We start from the raw sequence: 20147 nt of genomic DNA, 5'->3' as shown, positions 1-20147 counted from the left end.
GAGTTTATACTCTGAGACTGTTCATAACTTAGTAGATCAAAAAAGAATTGCAGAAGGTTCTGGTTAAAGAAAAGTGCCTTCAGAAGAAGGCTGTTTCTCTTTTTTTCTTCAGTGTCCTCGGGTTCAGAAGCTTCTTGCTTATAATACAAGCTTCTTGCTTATTATTAAGCCACAGTGTAAGTTTTTTGCCTTTTTATACATCAATATTAGTCTTTTCTTCTAATGGATTCAAAGGTCAAAGTGTACTGTGGAACTCTCGTGAGTTAGATAAACCAAGAGTGCTTGTTATAATGTATATATTATGTATCAAACTAAGTGATGAGTACCTGTATACTAAATAAGATACTTCACTTTCCAGAGTGGAAAGAAATATATCGGCCCTTGCGGAGGAAGAGATTGCTCTGTTTGCCAGTGCTTTCCTGAAAAGGGGTCTCGGGTAAGTGACATAAAAATCAATATGGACAGCATACCTGAATTTTGAATGATTGTGAATATTTAACATTAAGTAGTTCCAGAGCCTTAGCATGTTTTGGTAGTCGGTAATGTTTATGTCTTTTACAATCAAAGTTTTTCACATTGATCAATTTTCTGGTAAGCAATCCCAATTATATTAGACTGTGTGTCAGGCTTAGAAGATAGCCTACGAAGCAGTGATTTGTCCAGTGTTTTATGCGACTCTAGTCTTGTGCATTGCCCTATGAAGAAAGGGTCCTGGTATCAAATGGTATATGCTGGGTTACCATCCTGGTATTTGTGTTACATATCAGCATTTTGAAGGCTCTGAGAAATACTGCAGTAAGTGGGGGGAAAACCTCATTTAACTTTGTTAAAAGCAGTCTTTCCAGACATTTCACCACAAGACTACTTTTGGATAGCACCAATTGAAACCTGTGGCATAGTATTCTAATTGAAACAATTGCTACATATATTGAATGCTTTTGATGAGCAAGGCACTGTTTTCTGTGCTCAAAATGTTTCAGCTCATTCACTTCTCACAACCACCTTTTTATCTTACCAACTTTGCAGTGCAGGAGACCAAAGCACAGAGCAGGTTAGTGTCTTGCTCAAGTCCACCCAGAACTAGTCTCTTGATGAGTACACTAGATTCTCTATTCTGCAAAGCACAAGAACCCTCTTGGTTACTCATCTCTTGAACATTTGTTAACATTTCCCCTATGTTCTGACAGCAGATTACGGCAGCTTATGAATTCATTTGTGCTGACGTATTAGATCAAGCAATTCTTTGAATCAGAATACTCTCACGATCTTACAAGAAAGGAGTGTGTTTCGGAAGCTTGGACAATTTTTGAGTCAGATCAATGATTCTTTTGAAACATGTCTGAATCCATTCTGGCTACTATAACAATACCATGGACTGAATGGCTTACACAACAGAAATTATTTCTCACAGTTCTGGAGGCTGGAAAGTCCAAGATCAAGGTGCCTGCATACCTGGTGTCCGGTGCGGGCCCACTTCCTGGTTTGTGGATGGCTGTCTGCTCATACACGCACATGATGGAGAGAGAGATCTCTCTAGGGTTCCTTTTATAAGGGCACTAATCCCGTTCATGAGGGCTCCATTCTGATGACCTAATTAGTTCCCAAAGGCCCCACCTCCTAATACCGTCAAATTGGGGTTAGGATTTCAACATATGAATTTGGGGGGGGACACAAACATTCAGTTCATAACAGTGTCCAAATCAATGTCAATGACATTCAAAAAGAATGATTCAGTAAAGATCAGTCTACATGAAACATTATCTTCCTGAGGAGAGAGACTATGTGTTTCTCCCATGACATTGCTTTATTTTCACACAGTTCATGTGCAGTTCATATGGGGTTCCTTGCTGAACTATTTTACTGTAGGCAGCTACTGTATCAAGCATAAGTTATGGCAAATCCCCTGATACTTAAACTACTTAGCTGCTGCTTCAATACATCAAAAATTTTGGTCACCAGAATTTATCTTGAGTTTTTTCAAGCCACTTTCAGGATATAATTTTAAAACTGAAGCTGCAAGAAAACAAAGTTAGGACACTAAAAACTAGCAACCTAAGAAGTGCTTTAGCTTTTCCATGTAATTGTGCAAATTAATTAGAAATAACAAAAAAACCTGGCTTTTGTGTGATGTTATTACTATAAACATATCAAAATTGCACAAATGAAAAAAGAAAACAACAGCAACAAAAGAAAAAAACTTAGTGCATCTAAATTTTTTTTAAGACATTTGAACTGGATACCCAAGAAAATGGATTCAATCAGCTCTTTGGCAGGAAGGGGGTGAGGAGACCAAACAGAGGGACAGTTGCTTTGCTAAAGCCAGTTTGGTGGGTCCTCCAATTCATACGGGTCCAAGAATTGTTTTTGCAGCTGTGCTGTGTGCCTTTACAAGCCTCAGTCCCTCTAGTTCAGCAGTTCTCAGCTGGGGGCAATTTTGCTTTCTCCCCTGCCACCCTGTACCAGGTGACATTTGGCAATGTCCAGAAACAGATTTTGGTCATCACAGCCGGGTGGAGAGGGTGCTACTGGTGTCTAATGGGTAGAGGCCAAGGACGTTGCTCAACATCTTACAATGTTCAGAACAGACCCACACCGGAGAATGATCCAACCCCAAATGCGAACAGTGCTGAGGTTGAGAAGCCCTACTCTGACCCCACGACAGCTCTGTGAGACAGGGCAAGGAACCTGAATTCCCAAGAGTTCTAAATAACTTGCTAATGAATAGAAGAGCCAGGAATCACACCCAGGTGTCTGCCTTCAACCCCAGCTTTTGCTCCATGATCATAGAAACATGATTACACTAAGGTTCCACCACTCCGGTGTTAGCATCACTTTCTGAGGTTGGGTGGACTCCTTAATCTAACCAAGTCTCATTTCCCTCTCTCACCCCATTGGTCCTTTTCTTCCACTTCCTTGGGCTATTAAATAATCACAAGCCATTGCATGTGTGGAGGATGCACTCTGCCACCACTAAGATAGACTCGGGGTGATGAAGGCTCACGGTGCTGAGCTGCACTCTGCTGGGTGTGTCCCTGTTTCTGGGTGGTCAGGGAGGGCTGTTTGTACAACACCAGGAAATCTCTGTACGTCCGGAGACAGATGGGTTCCCCATGTGAAGGCTGCAAGGTGACATTTTCCAGCTGAGAATTTGGGAGTATGGCCTGTGTATGACTAGGAGGTGGTTTGGCTTTAGCAGCCAGCCCATCTCCTGAGCTGCAGTGATGGCTCAGGGTGGACGATGCAAATAGGAATATACTGAATTCCAGAGGCTTGAGGGATCGGCCTGAGGTTGCTCAGCCCATTAGTGGTATAGTGGGGTAGTCCTAAGAAGGAAATTATTTCTCTCCTGTGGGTTAGTGTTTGTTCAAGAGCCACATCAAAACTGCTGTGTCTAAGGCAATTGGTGACAAGCAGGGCTGGCCCTGGGCCAGGAAACGGCTGTAGTTAGCATTTTAGCTGGCGACTAGGGCTAGAGTTTGAGTGGAGCCGGGATATATTTAAAGTAGAGAACCAAAGGTGGGCTCCTTTGCTACCTGCAGAATAAAGTTCAGCCTCATCACTGGAAGCCGCAGCCTAGCCGCAGTTGTTTTTCCATCTGTAATCACCATAACTGTCCCTTTGATTCTCTCCAGCTGCGTTGGTTGGGCCTCGCTCTCTCTTGAAGATAACCTGAATTTTCCCACCTTTCTACCCTTTTCTGGAATATCTTCCCACCTCCACTCTACTTCTGTCTTCGCCACCTTTCCTAAAGGCACTCAGCGGAGATGCCACCCCGTCAGGCCTCCTGCTCATCCCAGCCAGTGCCGCCGTCTCTCTCAGGGGACCCCCTGGCAGGCTCTGACCTGGTTCTCTTCTGAGTACTTCTCCTATCTGACCTGCAGCTCTGGTTGGCTTTGAGTGTGGATGTGCCCGTCCTCTTGATGATGAGAACACAAGCACACACTCCGTAAAAGTAGGGGGCCCTGAGAACACGTGTGCAAAGTTTATTCTGAGTCCTGACCCATAGTGCACAGTCTAGAAGTATAAGACTCCCTTCATTTCTCCCCTCTGGAAACAGGGGATTATGTTTTTAGTACTTCTTTGAGCTTATCACAGTAGATAGCACCTAGTAGGCAGTTAATACACATAAAACAATACATTAAAATTCAGACTTCAGCCTGGACGAGTTTGGGGAGCCTGAGCTGGTGGCCACGCCAACCTAGGGTATCTGTAAGGGCACCTGAATATCTAAGAGAAGGGGGAACAGAACTAGTGGGGAGCCTCTCCCCCCAGCACTAGCATTTAAGCCTGTTACTAAAGGAGTAATCTCACACAGTTCAAATTCCCTTGTGCATTTCAGGCAGGGCCAGAAATATGCACTTTGAGCAGCAGCAGCAGCAGCAAATAGGACGATTGCAGCACTCAGAGCATTTACAAGTACAATGGCATCCTGGAAAGAGCTCTGGGCTGAGGGTGGGAGACTGGAGCTTATCCTGCTGACCTTTTTCAGGTTCAGAGCTCTCACCTAGGAAATAAGGGTCTGTACTAGATGCCTGGTCCTGTGTCTCCCAGATCCAACATCCTGTGGTTCTGGGATATGGGGCATGGATTTTCGCTTATGACAGCTTTATAGTTGGTTTCCAAAAATGATTTGTGAGTATGCCCTAACATTTCCAAAAACCTCATTATAATCCCCCTTTAAGGATGTGGATGAGGTGACATTAGGCAGGATTTTAAATTATTTTTTATCAGCTTCAGGGGAGGAAGCTCTATGTATTTAGTGGTTGCCTCCTTGCAGGGAAAATTACATGTCCTTACGAACTAGGATTGGACCTAAGTTCTGCTTTAAGATGATAATAACACACCTTCTATAGTTTTTTTCAAGAAAAAAATAGATTCATACCATTTACCATTAAAGGGAGTTTAGCAACTGTGAAATCAACAAGACTTTGTGATGTGGTGGTTTTACATACAAGGAGGTCAAATGGCTTAAAACTCAAGAATTGTCTTAGTCTTCTTGGTTTGAAAGCCAAAACCAAACATTAATGAGTCACTCTTTCTTTTGGGAATGTTAAATCACTAAAAAGTGTACAAGTATTTTTTCTGCAGTCTCATCTACTTGTCCCTTACGCACCTAAGAGCCTGTATTCCATGATAAAAATGGAATTTACTTGGGAAATTTTAATTATTGTTAACGTTTTCCAAATAATTTAGTTATTCGCACTCAAAGTTCTAGAATTCCATCTCTTTATCACTCACACAGCTGTGTTTTAGGACAGTCTAACCATAGCCTGATAAATGGCTCAGAGCAATAATTTTATGTCCCATAGTTCATGTAAGTCAATTATGTTCTATTTCAATGGAAACAAATTCCAACACAACTGGAATTTAGAAGAGCTGTCCGTCACCAACCCCTTAGCCTTGGTTCTGCTGCTTTGTTTTTCTTGCCACATCTTCCTCCTCTGCGAACTCTCTGGTTCATTCTGTTGCTATTGGAGAATTCTCTGAAAAACGAAATCCCTGTCTGAGTTGACAGATTCAGATGCCTTTAGGAGACAGCAGGTAACTGAGTGAAGGGGACCTGGGATGGGACCGTGGACATTGGGGACTGCAGGGAGCTGGACGATGCATTTGTCATGAAAAAGCACCAGAATTCAGATTTTTTAAAAGCCAGTGCCTAATTTTAAACAAAATTTCAAGTGGAATTCAGCTCATCAGCTTGCAATTTACAACTCCAACTTAGCTTGTAAAAGTGTTCCCCCTGTCAGGAGTAATAATTTGATTTTTGAAGAATAGAAAACTTGCAAAAGCTGAAAAAATGAACCTACAGTTCCTATGTAAGTGCTTGAGGAAGTATTTCTGAACAGGATTTGGGAGGCCTAGGGATAGAGGAAGGATCCGTGCCCATCATTTTATACTGTGTGGTCTATTAATAATCATAGTGGTAGAAGTAGCAGTGTAGCTGATATCTATATAGAAGAAAAACACCAGCTAACAGGTTTTCAGTATGCTGACAAGTCTCTTGAAATGTCTCATTTGTGCCTGAGCAGGGAGAGAGAACAAGCTTATATTTGCCTTCTACACTGTAGTATGTATCATATATTTTCCAAACAGGCCAAATGTACAAGAGAGCAAATATCACAGAACCTTTGCTAGGAATCCTAGTTGCAGTTTGGGGCTGAAGGTAGGTTTTGGTGTATCTGCCCTGTTCAGTCACCTCATTAAATTTTCAGTGATTTGCAGCAGGGCCTTTGGTCTCCTCATGTGGAGTTCAATTCCATAGCAACAACTGCCGAGCTCTGTGACCCAGTGTGAACCCAGCCTAGGCGGGTGCAGAGCTCAGCAAATGTGGGGCCATGCTGAACTCAGAGGATCAAGGTCATGACTGACCGAGGCAGCCCTGTTCTTGGTGAGAAATAAGGACCAGCAATACAGGTGCACCCAAAAGCAGGGCATACTTTTTGAGAAATATTTATAGGACAATGGGAAGCAGTGAGAATAAGAACACCTCTCTAGTGCAAGGGTGACATCTGACTAAGGTAGTTAAAATGCAGAACTGTAAAATCTTTAGGAAAGAAAACCAAATCTCCACTCACATACCATTTTCAATAATTTGCCAAGAAATCACAGGGAAACAGCTTTGTCTCCACGGTACTTATTTTTACACTTCTCTGTCATTTGATCTTAACTGCCATTAATAATAATGAAGATGGTCCCCGACTTCAGGTTTTTGACTCTGTGAGATCAATACTCATTCAATAGAAATTATGCTTTGAGTCCCCATGCAACCATCCTTTTTCACTTTCAGTACATTATTCAGTACATTACGAGATGCTCAACACTGTATTAAACAGGCTTTGTGTTAGATCGTTTTTATCCAACTGGAAGCTGATGTAAAGGTTCTGAGCACGTTTAAGGTAGGCTAGGCTCAGCTGTGATGTTCAGTAGGTTAGGTGTATTAAATACATTTTCGCTATGATATTTTCAACTTTTGATGCATTTATCGAGACATGACCCCATCATAAGTAGGGGAGCATCTGTACCTTTTTGTTCATTCAGCAACTAACCATTGAGCACCTGCCATGTGCCAGGCATCAGACAAGACCCGAGGGGTTTAGTGACAAAGAAAGCCCCTGTAGCCTGGAGCTTAGAGTCCAGCAGGAGAGACAGACAAGATCCCCCCACCCCCCAGCTGGTATTTCTGGGTACCTGACAAGGTGCTTGGGTGCATCAAGGAAAAAGAGCCAAAGCTTCCTGCTCCTTCCCTGCTGGATAATTTGGTGGCCTCACTTGTTTTTGCATGAAAGTGGGGGATGGGGGTGGGGTGGGGTGGGGTGGAGAGGGTCCCAGGGAGCCACAGTTTAACACGTGAGCTTGGGCCTGCTGGAATTAGAGGTCACCTGGCCACAGCCTGGAGGAAGAGTGTTGTGTGAGCTCCTGTGGCTGCTGTAACAAATTACTGCAGAAATGTATTTTTTTCATAAGTTCTAGAGGCCAGAAGTCCAACAGTGAGGTGCTGGCATTGCCAGGCTCCCTCCATAGGCTCTAGGGGAGAAGCTGTTCTTTGGCTCTTCCAGCTTCTGGCATCCGTCGGCAATCCTTGGCTCCTGGCTGCATCACTCCAGTCTGTCTGTGCACCTGTCTTCACGTGGCCTTCTCTGTGCATCTGCATCAGATCTTCCTCTGTGTCCTTCTTGTGAAGATATGCGGAATAGCGTTTAGGGCCCACCTGGATAGTCCAGGGTATCTCTGCCTCTCAAGATCCTTAACTTTATCACATCTTTTGCCATCTAAGGTTATAGCCACAGGTTCCAGGAATTGGGATATGAACATATTATTTCGTGGGCACTGTTCAACTCCCTACAAGTGAGAACAGCTGCTCCTCAGGGCTGTGAGGGGGAAGGAGACAGGCTGGCACACTGGAGGAGCTGCAAGGCAGCTGGAGAGAGGTTCAATTGTAGCGGGCAAGGCAGCAGGTTATCCTGCGCAATCAGACGTCTTTGAAAGGTTTTAAGAAGGGAAGGAACAGCCTGTAAGAAGATCATTCTGGCTACTGTTTGGAGAACATAGCTGGGGGTAAGGAGGGGTAATGTTAGGGAAAACCTGTTAGGAGACAACCAGGTGGGGCATCACAGTGGCTTAGCAAGGGGGTGGGTGTGAAGGCTGGGGAAGTGGATGGGGGTTAGAAATGTGTGGGAGGCAGACTTGATAGGAATGAGAGGAAGAACCCATGTGGGGCAGTTGAGAGTGGGTGGTGATGTGCATGCATGACTCCCAGGTGGAGGCATCAGCTGCTGTGCGGACAGTGGTATTTGGCAGAGGAACACATGTGGGGGATGGTCAGCAGTCCAGTTTTGGACTTGCAGAGCCTGGGGCCAGTTGGATATGTGGCTGGCACTCGGAAAGATGGATCTGGGCTCAGGAGGGAAATGAGAGATTGACTGTGGATGCAGCTGACCCCATGGAGATGGATGAGTTTGCACAAGGGAACGTGGAAAGTGGCCAGGGCAGCCTGAGGAGCTCCAGGGGATCTCTAAGCAGGAGGAAGAGGAGCCTGCACAGAAGAGACGGGTGGGGGAAAACAGGGGGAGGCCATGGAACAGGGACACAGAACAGAGTGGAAGGAGGGAGAATCAGCTGGAGTGGGGCGCACCGGGGAGCTCACTGGGGCGCTCAACACTCCTTATGCAGTTCCCACAGCAGACACACTGCGTCGGGCCCATACTACTGCCGTCTTCTAGAGTGGGTGACCTTATACTTCAGAGGCTAAGCCCTGTCTTCTGGTTCTCAACACAGGCTTCTTTCCACTGCACCGTGATCCCTCATATGAACACAGCTAAAAATCCCTGGCTGGTGTGACTCCAGGCTCAATCAATCGCTTTATCCCCAAGTGAGATCAACTTAAGGCACAAGAAAATACTCCGCCATCACCGCCAGTCTCCTGGACTGTCTACTCTTTGAGTTACACTTTTCATTATTCATATTTGTAACTCTTCCTGATATCCTGCAACACTCTTAGGGGAGGACCCTGGAGGAACTGGGGAAAGCACTTATGCTGTATAGTGAGGCCTGTGTGAGGGTTTGAGTGATGTTGTCCTGACACCTAGTGGCGTACTTGTTGTATTACAATTAGGCATTAAAGAAAGAAAAAAGAGCAAGAGACTAATAATAGGACAAGAATACTAAGGCAAGCATTAAAATGAGAAATACATTAAAAAGCATGTTTCTTTGTTCATTTTAACTATACTTGTAGGACTTTTAATCAATTAAGTAATCCAGGAGTATATGTTTAGAATTTACACTGTGCAAGACAGTGGCCAAGGTGTCAGGGTGGAAATAAAAATGTACGTGGATCTCTCTGGGGTCAGGTAACTTTTTCTTCACCCTTCAGGCATGAGTGATATTGTTTCTTGCTGCTACTATCACCAGAGTCCCTCCTGTTGCTTTTCCTAAACACTGTTCACACCCTTGTAAATAATCTCTTTATTCAATTTTCTTCATGTTATTTAATTTTAATTTGCTGTCTATTTCCTTTCGGGATTCTGGCTGATACTCCTGAGTAATTATTAGCTTCTATCTATTTACTAGCTTTTAAAAAAAAGGCGTAGAAAGACAAATATCGCATGATCTTACTCATATGTGGAATCTAAGACAAGAAAAAAAGTGATTCTCATAGAAGAGAAGAGAGGGTAGAATGAGGGTTACCAGAGGCTGGGAGGGTGGGCATGAGGCGGGAGGGTGTGGGGACTAATGGGTACAAAACTATGCTATTTACCCTAAGTGAATCATTATGCAGTGTGTACATGTCTTGAAATAACATACTATACCCTACAAATATGTACAAGTAAATGTTAAAATAAAATTTAAAAAAACAATAAAAAGCTTACTAGAAGCCATTAAGTAAAGCAGCATGCACAAGACTACTGGTGCAAGGTAGGTGATGAGTCTATGCGGGTGTTCATTATTTTAGGGCAGACATGAGAGGCTGGGGGAGAGTGAAATTGATGAGGACTGGGGTAAAAAGGAGGCAGCAGGTCGGACATCAGCTGACCTGGGTTCGAGTTTCTGCTTCCCCGGGTGTCAGCTGCATGTCCTCAGGCCACTCACTTCATCTCTCCGAGCCCCCAGCCTCCTCCTTTAGGAATGAGATACCGGGGGTGTCATTCTGTTTTGTGTGGTTGCAAGGATTCCATGAAGAGCATGTACAGCGCTATGTCATGCCTAGAACAGATCCAGTGCTCAATGCGTGGCAGCGTTGTCACTGTTCCTGTTACCATCATCATGTTTTCAGTGGGAGGAAGGTAGAATTTGAGCTCCTCCTGAAGAAAGGCTGCCATCGCCCAGGCAAACAAGTGCGCTTGGAGCAGAGGGTGAGGTGTGGAAAGGGCAGGGAAGGTTGGCTGGGGTGGTGGGAGGGAGATTGTGCCACTGGAGGTGTTGGTGAAAGCAGTGACACAAGGAAAGGGAAGACTGAAGGTGGTTGTATGGGGGAGTGGGGAGAAGATGGGGGTTAGGTAAGCAGGGGAGGCTGGTGCTTGGGTACCCCATGCAAGAGATGACAAGACCGCGCCTAGGGCTCTGCAGTGGGAGGACCGTAAGACAGACTCGATTTAGTTCAAAGCAAGATGTGATAGTCTTGGGATGGGGAGGGACATGGAAAATGAGGGAAGGAGGGTGAGCCAAAGCTGGGAGCTGGGAGGTGACCTTAGATGTGGGTGGGAACAGAGGCACCAGCTGCAGAGACGGGGAAGCAGGAGGCAGGGAAGCTAGTTTGGGAGGTAGGAGCTCAGCTCTGACCTGATCAGTGTGAATGCACAGGGGCAGGAGATCCAAGAAAGTTCCTAGGAAACAGCTGGAGATACAGAATGGGACTAGAAACCTAGATGGGAGAACCACACAAATAGAGGTCTTTAAATCAACTTGATGAATAATATTGCTTCCCAAGGAAACTTTATAAAAGAACATAGGGTACATGTGGATTGTAATTTTTTTTAAGTTTTAAAATAAGATGAAGCTGGCAGGGATTGAAATGTCACTCGGGGCATGGCATGAGGGTGGTTTAGCAAAAGGACCCTCTGTTGTGCCAGGCTGAGGTAGTGGAAAGGGAGAGGTTTTGGAGAGACTGGTCCAGGTATGGATTCAAGTTTACTAGCCGTGTGAGTTTGAATAAGTTATACCTCCTGTCAGCTTTTATCATTTCTACGGGGCTAATACTCCACATTTCTCAGTGTTGCTGTTTGCATTAAATGAGGTAAGGCATGGGATGGTGGGCACATAACCAAGCTCAATAAATACAGTCCTTCATCCTATGACACTTTCGATGACCAGCGTCATGGTGATTTGGAAAATTCTATATAATTAATATAATGAGAGCATCTTTCTTATTTTTTAATTCATTCATTCGTTCATTCATTCATTCATTTATACTTTGAGCTAACTCACATTCTGGCTGGGAAAGAGCATGAAGTAGTTGCAGAAAACGCACGGTTGTGCATACATTTGTAGTTTTCTATGTGTAGTTATTTCTCCCAATCCTTATACTGCTAACATGACAGAGGATTTCTTACATTTTGTCATTCTCTACACGGTTTGGTCCCCGACGGCAAGGAGATCAGTGGCAGCCAAAAAGGCTGATTTGAAGATTTTGGTTTTAAAAACGTGCATATCCTCTTATCTTTTTGTCTGTACTTAAATTGTTGTGAAATAACAGGAATTTGATCTTGGCCCTGCTCAAGAGACGTTCCTGACTTAGACAGTTAACAAGGGACCAAATCCTAAAGGAATGCCCTGGCCTCAGAAGACAGGGAGGCATGCAGTATTGTGTCCGCCCTGATCTCCTTTATCCTTTATTTGCACAGCTGGCCCGGGAGCCTACTGCTGCTGTAGGGAGCACAAATAGCAGTCTGATGCCCTCGTGTCAATTTGGCCTTTGAAGAGAAAGAAAGAGATGATCTAGCAGCTTTGCATGGCATCCCAGAGTTTCCTCAGCTGTCCAGCCGAGATTGTCATTTCTGGACTGTGGATCTGTTTTCTGACTTCACTGTCTCACGATGAAAATCATAAACCACAGAGGCCAATTCCATGCACACCATAGCAAAAAAAAAATAATAATAATAATCAGAGATACTACATCTGGGCAGTTTTTTTCTTCTTGCTAGACTGAATCTTGTATAGCAACTGTTTTATATCATGTTATTATTCATGGGTGGAGGGTGCAGGGTTAGGAGTGGATGAATATTTCTCAAAAAAAGATTTTTTAAAGTGATGCAAAATCCTGTGATTATTGAATAACTCTCTAGTTATAAAAATGCCTTTTATGGGTCTGTTATTTATGCCTGTTCATCCTGAGGCTAATTCTATTATAGTCTTCTAAATAAGTAAGCTCAAATACTTACTTGTAAGCATAGTATTTTTTTACTGACTGACCCTTATTTTATATAAACTAATTTAATGAAAATAGAATTATTCTCTACATTGATATGCATAAGTTACTTTCTTAAGTTGGGTGAACTAACAAATGACTATTTCAAAGATTGTTGTTTGGGAAATTTTCATGAGCAGCTTTCTGACAAATTCAGTACTGTTACCTATGGTTTAATATATTTATTTCAAAAATGTGTCATATAGCAAATACCTATTAATATGAAAAACAGCACTAAATGTAAAGTCCCAAAGTCTTCTTGGCTGTAAAAAAGGAGACATTTCATGTTTATGTTAGTTTTTTCACTTTCAAAATAGGGGTTATATTTGCAAATTAATATGTTTGAAATAAAGGTGTAATAACACCTACGTTCTATCTCAACACAAAAAAGACAGCAAATCACTGCATTTAGGGTCATTGCTCACAGTGTGGAGTTGTGCTCTGCACACTTTGGTGTGGAATCATTGCCATTTTGCACAACTACTACAATATATTCTAGGGATGGCAGTTCAGAGACTTAAGAAAGCATTTCCACATGTCTTCCCTTGGGGTTGGGGTGGGGCTGACCTCATTATTTTGTTCAGCATTTATTTTCCTCTGCCTTTCTTATCATCATGACCTAGACTCTGCCTTCTAGGAGCCCCCAGTGCAGTGGGTGTGGGGTTGGGAGGGACACACAGGTAAAGAGAGGGTGCTAGTAACAGGTGAGAGGTGTTATAGAGGCATCTTGGAGAGACCACTAACTCCAAAGGCAGGACTGGGAGGCCAGGAGAATCTTTTCACGGACCAGTGACAGATGTCAGCCGGGGAGGGGAGTGGGAAGTCCTGGGACAGGCTAGTGCATGCAAAAGCTGTGAAAGGACAAAGCTTGCTCAGCAAGGGCGAGAAAGCCGGTGTCCTGGTTGGGGCCAGGGGAGGAAGGAGATGAGTATGAAGGGAGAGGGATCAGTGCTGTTCAATAATGCAAATCACCATTCCTTATTTTTCTCTTCATTTTTGAAAATATTTTATATGGCACTTTCTCAAATCAGGACCCATTTCTACACTAAATGGAGTTTTAACATTCTTACCACCGTGTTAAACATTTCCACTCCTTTTTCCTCTGCAAAGTTCCATTAGCTCAATGGGTTCAGTGTTGCAGGTCTAAAATAAGACACATTAAGGAGATTTACAGCCAGTTAATTGGCTGTCTCTTTCTCCTTACCCTTTTATATTCAAGCATGCGCTTTGTTATGTATCTAAATAATACATTATTGTAAAGTACCGCATTCACAAAAGGTAATTTGGGGAGTTTATGAATAATTTCATGCAAGACTAAAAGATAATTCCCCAACTTAATGAAAAAGCAGTTATTTCCTGACCCTTTTATTTAGGAAAAAATAGGTGCTTTTAAACTTATGTTAATTAATCTTACTTAGAAGTTAATTAATCTTACTTAGAAGTAAGATTAATTAACATGGAGTTTAAAAAAGGTCATCTGAAGTCATTATTTATTCTTACTTTAGATTGTGGTTCAGAAGTTATGCAACAGCTGTTGTAAATTGCTATGTCCTCACGATGCTCTCAAATGGGTTGTGCTTGTATAATTATACTTTATATTTTATCCTTGTCTTTTTTGTAACACATATTTACATATTTACATTTCCCGTAAAATTCTAAGCTTTCAGGTTTTTTATGGATACTCGATAAATAGTAGCTTTTTGATGAAAAAGCAGGAAGAAAATTGAAATACATATAAAGTACTGTTTTGATCTGTGAAATTCAGGGAGATGTTAAAGGCTGTCAGTAATGTTGGTCGAGTCAATGACTTAATGGTGAAACAGAGATGGTCATTAATCTTTATTACAAAGGTCACATTTGCTGCTGATGAGATGTGCCCAAAGTAGGATGTGAAGTTGCTCTGCCTTGCATTTTCACTCCCAAGACACGCCATTTCTTGTATATCCTTCTAGAAATGTTCATTCATAAACATATACTTAAAGAAAATGTCTGTTCTTTTGTTTCTCTACAGGTAAGATCATATGACCTACTATTCTGTGTCTTGTTTTTCTCATTTAACAATTATCCACTTAAAATAATAATATATAATAACAATAGTCAGCATTTGTTATGCCAGGCATTATGCTAAACAACTTTACATGTATTATTCTTTTGATACTCACCATTCTTTTCTAAGCTGTTGATGATAAAGACACAGAGGGAACAGAGAGGTTAAGAAACATGCCCAAGGTCACATAGCTAGTAAGTGTGAGCCTAGTCTTTAAAAGCAGGGGACTGACGCCAGACACTGGGCACTCGATCCCTCTGCTTCCTCCTCATGAGCACCATGAGGATGTTCTAAGTCAGCCCAGACAGGTCTACTTTGCTCTTTTCAGTGACTGTTTGCAGATGGTGTTGGGGCCTTACACATTGTCCTCAGTTCTCATGCTCTGGGGGACTTCAGCTGCCAGTGTCTGCATCTCTTTGTCTGAGGTCCTTTCTCAAAGCCTCTGAAGCCCACTTGGCAGCAGGCACATGCTGCCCACCACCAGTGGTCCTCAGCCAATGAGGTAAATCACCAGCCCCCTTACCCCAGACAGTGTAACTCTGAGAGGGTGTTCTACACTGACTCTCAGGGTTTCCCTCAGTTTCAGCTCCAGGTGCCCCTGGCAGTGACTTTCCTTCCCGTGTCATCCTCTGTTCCTTACTGTACTTTCACTTCACAGATGAGCCACCTGCACTGACTGCCTGTCCTATCAGTTCTGTGTGGGCACCCAGACTCAGGCCACGTGATGCTCCATTGCACAGAGCTACCATCGTTCATCCACTCAGTCTCAGGCTGGCGGATTTGCATAGGATTTCCAGCTTTTCCTGCCATTACAAAGAACACTGTAGTGAATATTCTTGCATTATTGTTATGGGGCTCCTGCCCTGGGCCCCCACCCCATCTCCCTCCTTGTGTCTGGGCCTGGCCTTGGCCAGCCACACCGAGGTGGCACCTCAAGGATGGACCATGACCAGATGGGGCTCGGTAACCATTTCTTCCCATTGGGGTGCTCTCTGACCCTCTACCCAATGTGCAGTTGACCACATGAGGAACTCTCGCCTTCACACTGATGGGCCTTGCCCTGGCTTCAGGAGGGTGGCGGGTTAGCAGAACACTCCTACTTGCCAATGCGTTGTTTCCTTTGTGGGATCGCATGAGATTGGGTCGCTGGAATGGCAGTGACAGGCTGATTTTGGGTAGGTCGAATTTTTATGTAGATAGGACTCCGCCCAGAGCCCTGTGATTGCCCTGGAGGTTTAAGAAATCTGATGTGGGCAGATATCTCTGAAATTCATCAAGCCTTCCTGTCTGCCCATCAAGATTTGCTTGCTCATTGAATGAGGTTATCCATGTTGTTTTGTGAGGCAAGGGGATAAAAAAGAATTTCTCTTAAATCTTTGGAAACATTTTAAGCAGCACAAAAATTTGCAGATGAACATCCTGGCTTTCAATGAATACCAGAGTGCTTTCAAACTTACAGCATGTGCTCTGACATGCACTGGATGACACCAGCACGCTCAGTAGAGACCACAGTGCGTTGTGTTGTGCAGCCAAATCACCTCGTGCTGGTAAAAGTCTCTTTAACAATTTCTAGTTGTAAAGCTTCTCTTTATCTAATGTAAGGATGTTACCCTAAAACCGCAAAGCAACTTACTAAAAAAAGACCCCATATGAATCAAAGATATTCTCTATATACTTCATATTATAGACACAGATTGAACCTGGGGGCTAGAAGTGTCATTTAACCACCTAGATTCTAGATTTTTGAGTTCATTCAAATAGTCTCATTGTTCCCGTACATTAGTTATTTTGTAAAAAGTATGTTTAAATGGTATACATATATAAATGTGTATAAATCATGAGGATTATATTCAATAGAATTGCTTTTTTCAAAGTTCAAGAATCACTTTCCTAACCCTACAGGGTCCGGGTAGAGAGCGTCCAAGGTGCGTGGGTGGTCGGGCTTGGACCCCAAGCCTGAGGACACTGTCACTGCCAGCCATCTTTCCCAAAGATGATGGTGGTTGATAGAATCGACTGTAGAGCAAACATCCCTGCCCTCATAGTGCTTTTATCTACTTGGAGAGGCAAACAACAAGCTAATGAGCAAATGCATAATTTGAAGCTATGAAATGCTAGGATGCTAGGAAGGAAACGGACAGGGTGACATGATTGAGACTATGGGTGTGGGGTGGACTGGAGGGCCTACTCCATGCAGGGTCAAGGAAGGCCTCTGAGGAGGTGGCACCTGAGCTGAGATCCATGTCCTGGGAAGATTGAGGGGAAGAGCAGCCCTGAAGGAAAGCCTGTGCCAGGGCCCTGAGAAAGAGACCGCGAGTGCTGGAAAGTGGGGATGTGGGGAGTGGGCATAGCATGTGGACACGAGGGGACCTGTGGGGCCTGGCAGACGGGGGCGTGCACTTTAAGGGTAGTAGGAAGACACAGAAAGGTTTCAAAGGCAAGGCTGTGCCATGGTCTGATTGCTGTGTTGATGTCGCTCTGGCTGTTCTGTGCAGAGAGGCTCCAAGCAGGGTAAGAGGAAGCGCAAGAGCGTTGGGAAGCGATCTTCCCGCTGAGGCTGGCTTGCACCAGGGGAGTGATATGGAGACGGGAGAAGGGCCTCAGATCTGTTCCGGAAGTAGAATCAGCAAGAGTTGATCGTGGATTACATTTAGGTCTGATGGAAAGAATATCAAGGATGACTTCCAGGATTCCAGCTCGATTAACTGGGTAGGTGGGGAAGGCAGGTGGAGGGCCAGATTTGGGGGGGAATCAAGACTTCATTTTAGATTCTCTCTCTCCTTCCTTCCTTCCTTCTGTTCTTTTTCTTCCTTTCTTTCTTTTAAGCTGGAGGTACCACTGAATCCAAGGAGATGTTGAGGAAGCAGCAGCAAGTTAGAGAACTCTGAGCTGAGACCTACACATGGGGCGTTAGAATCCATCTATTTAAAATTACAGTCCTGGAGGGAATCCCGTGCATAGGGACTGTGGAGAGAGACAAGGAGCCCGGCACAGAGAAGACAGCAATGTCACGGGGGGCCGGGGCAGAGTGCTCCTCAGACCCCAAACTTCCTTGCTCCAGAGTGGAACGAGCTGGAAGGTTGGCAGCTGCTTGTAACAGGCTGAGCGTCATTTCAGCAGGTCGGTCTGTCCAGATGAAACAGAGAACAGGCAGAAAGGGGAGCAGAGAGTTCCTCATCTTTGTGCCAAAAATGTCCCGCTTTCAGGAGCTGGCCCATTAGCTCGGTTGGTTAGAACGTGGTGTTAGAACACCAAGGTCAACGGTTTGGATACACTTTGGGTTCAGAGGAGAACTGAGCTCGTGAAGCTTCTTCACCTAAAGCAAGAAATGACCTTCTCATTTATGGACATTTGGATTGCACAAAAATAATGTGACATTATTATGACTAATTATGACTAAGAAATTAGGTAAAAGCAGCTAAAAAAGAAATGTTTTCTCCTACAAGAGCAGACTAATGATTAGCTATTTGAAGTAAATACAAGATCTGGCAGTTTTTCCCCTACACTCTTAACTTGTGGTTACGAAAATAATGGTAGTAAGATTCTGATTTTTACAGTTCCTTGCTTAACTAAACAGCTCAAGATTTATAAATGCCATTGACAGAATGGTAAGAGTAAAATACCTATAATTAGTTTATATGTGTTTCCATGTACATACACACATATGCTACACACATATATACAAACACACACACATACATACAAACACACACACATGTGCACACGAAGTAATTCAATTCATCATATAGCTTAAATTCAGATTAAAAAATGCAATGCTTCTGTTTTTTTATTTTTGTGTTAAATCCATCATTTGTGTATCTATTATTAGATTTTTTCTCAAATCTAGTTTTCTGTAGGCCCAAGTGATTATATATTTTTGTTAGAAGGCACTGTTTAAGAATCGACCCATTCTCCTGTTATGTAATCTTCCTTCTCAGGGCCAACCAGGACCACCAGGGCCACAAGGTCCAATTGGGCCCCTGGGACCCCCAGGATCCATTGGGATTCCAGGAGAGAAAGGAATGAAAGGTGACAGTGGCCCTCCTGGAGCAGCAGGGGACAAAGGAGATAAGGTGAGCTGCTTCTTAAGTGAAAGATTCATATTAACCATTCACCAGCACTGCTATGCTGTTTTTTTAGATATTCACAAGTCGTACATACTCGTACCTTATGATAAATTAAGTCTAAACTCCACTTCAATAATTAGTCCTCGTTCCTAGCCCCTTTCCAGAGGAGCATGACCTTCTAGACCTTTTCTATGCACTTAAGTACATGTGTGTACACATGGAGAAGTCACACTGTTTTGTGACTTTTAAAAAATCTAAATAACATTATATTACATGTATCATGCTGAGCCTTTCTTTTTTTCACTCAACAGTATGTATTAGAGGTCATTTCATATTTGTTTATGTAGATCGAGCTTATCCCTTTAAAAATATTGCATAAGAAGCTGTAATATGGATAAAACAATAGTTTATTTCCTGTTGATGAGGATTTGAGATTCTACCCCAACTTTGGGTGTTTCTGGTATGCAAAAATTATCCTGTAAATTGCTTTTGTTCACCTTTAAGAGTTTGTTACTATAGGATAGATTGTGAGAAGTTGAATTTCTGGCTCACAACGTGTTGAATATTTTATTTAATTGGTACTGCCAAGTTGCCTTCCTAAGTACAAAAAAAAGTACAAAAGGTTGATTCTTAAATGTTGGCATTTAAACTCATCAATCTAAAAATAGGTAACAGTGACTACTAAGTATTTTTAAATATGTCATTAATTATGTTTTCAATTAAATCAACTTGTTAATCTAATAACTTAGTTTTCTATCTATCATCTATCTATCTATCTATCTATCTATCTATCTATCTATCTATCTATCTATCTATCTATCTATCTATATATATATATATTTTGGCAGCTGGCCAATACAGGGATCCAGACCCTTGGCCCTGGTGTTATTAGGCTGTGCTCTAACCAACTGAGCTAACTGGCTAGCCTAATTAGTTAGTAATTTTTATGTATTTGTTTTATTTTCTGGGATTTTAGGGTCCAACTGGTGTTCCTGGATTTCCAGGTTTGGATGGCATACCTGTAAGTATTCCTTAATTTTTTTCACTCTTCTAAAGAAGGGAGAAGCACTCATCAAAATCCTTAAAACCACGTGTTTATACACACACACACACACATATACACACACACATATACATATATATAATGGAAACTTTTCAAAGTTTTTTCATCTTAATGCAAGGAAGGGTGCTTGTTTTTCAATTTTGTATGATAACTCTAAAATGAAAACAGCTTACTTGAAGAGCAAGGTTTTCAAACAGGTTAGAGAAAAAAATTACGAAATATGAGCTAGATATATTCATCATGTCAAGTACAATGTTCTGGAAATACATGTATACTCATAATAAAAGTTTTTATTTGCTGGTGAGTTCTAACTCTGGAAGTGGGCTTAAGACTCTAATTTCTAATATGAAAGTAAAATGGAAGAAGGAAGAGATGTTTGGGGGATTTTTATAATTCTTTGATTCTTTCTGTGAATTTCAAAGGTTTCCTTCCAAATTTCTCAGAATACTTCAAACAAAGTTAATTGAAATTTGGATATAGTTTGAAAGCTTATTTTTATTTTTACCATGCTACATTGCACTTCTGGTGGAGAAGGAAGTTTTACAAAATTAAACAAATAAATATGTGAGT

The 20147-nt window shown here is 42.7% G+C and overlaps 1 protein-coding gene across 1 annotated transcript in view; it reads left to right on the top strand.

The window, feature by feature from the left end:
* Positions 1-222: 222 nt before the first annotated feature.
* Positions 223-20147, top strand: part of COL4A4 (collagen type IV alpha 4 chain) — a 99062-nt gene continuing 79137 nt past the window's right edge. Inside the window, exons 1-4 of the mRNA XM_063086665.1 lie at positions 223-258; positions 359-436; positions 18386-18520; positions 19491-19535. Of these exons, the coding sequence (XP_062942735.1) occupies positions 223-258; positions 359-436; positions 18386-18520; positions 19491-19535 (294 nt within the window). The remainder of the gene's footprint in view (positions 259-358; positions 437-18385; positions 18521-19490; positions 19536-20147) is intronic.

Source organism: Cynocephalus volans, chromosome 1, assembly GCF_027409185.1.
Source record: "Cynocephalus volans isolate mCynVol1 chromosome 1, mCynVol1.pri, whole genome shotgun sequence".
NCBI lineage: Eukaryota > Metazoa > Chordata > Mammalia > Dermoptera > Cynocephalidae > Cynocephalus > Cynocephalus volans.
This window is presented reverse-complemented; position numbering and strand designations above follow the sequence as displayed.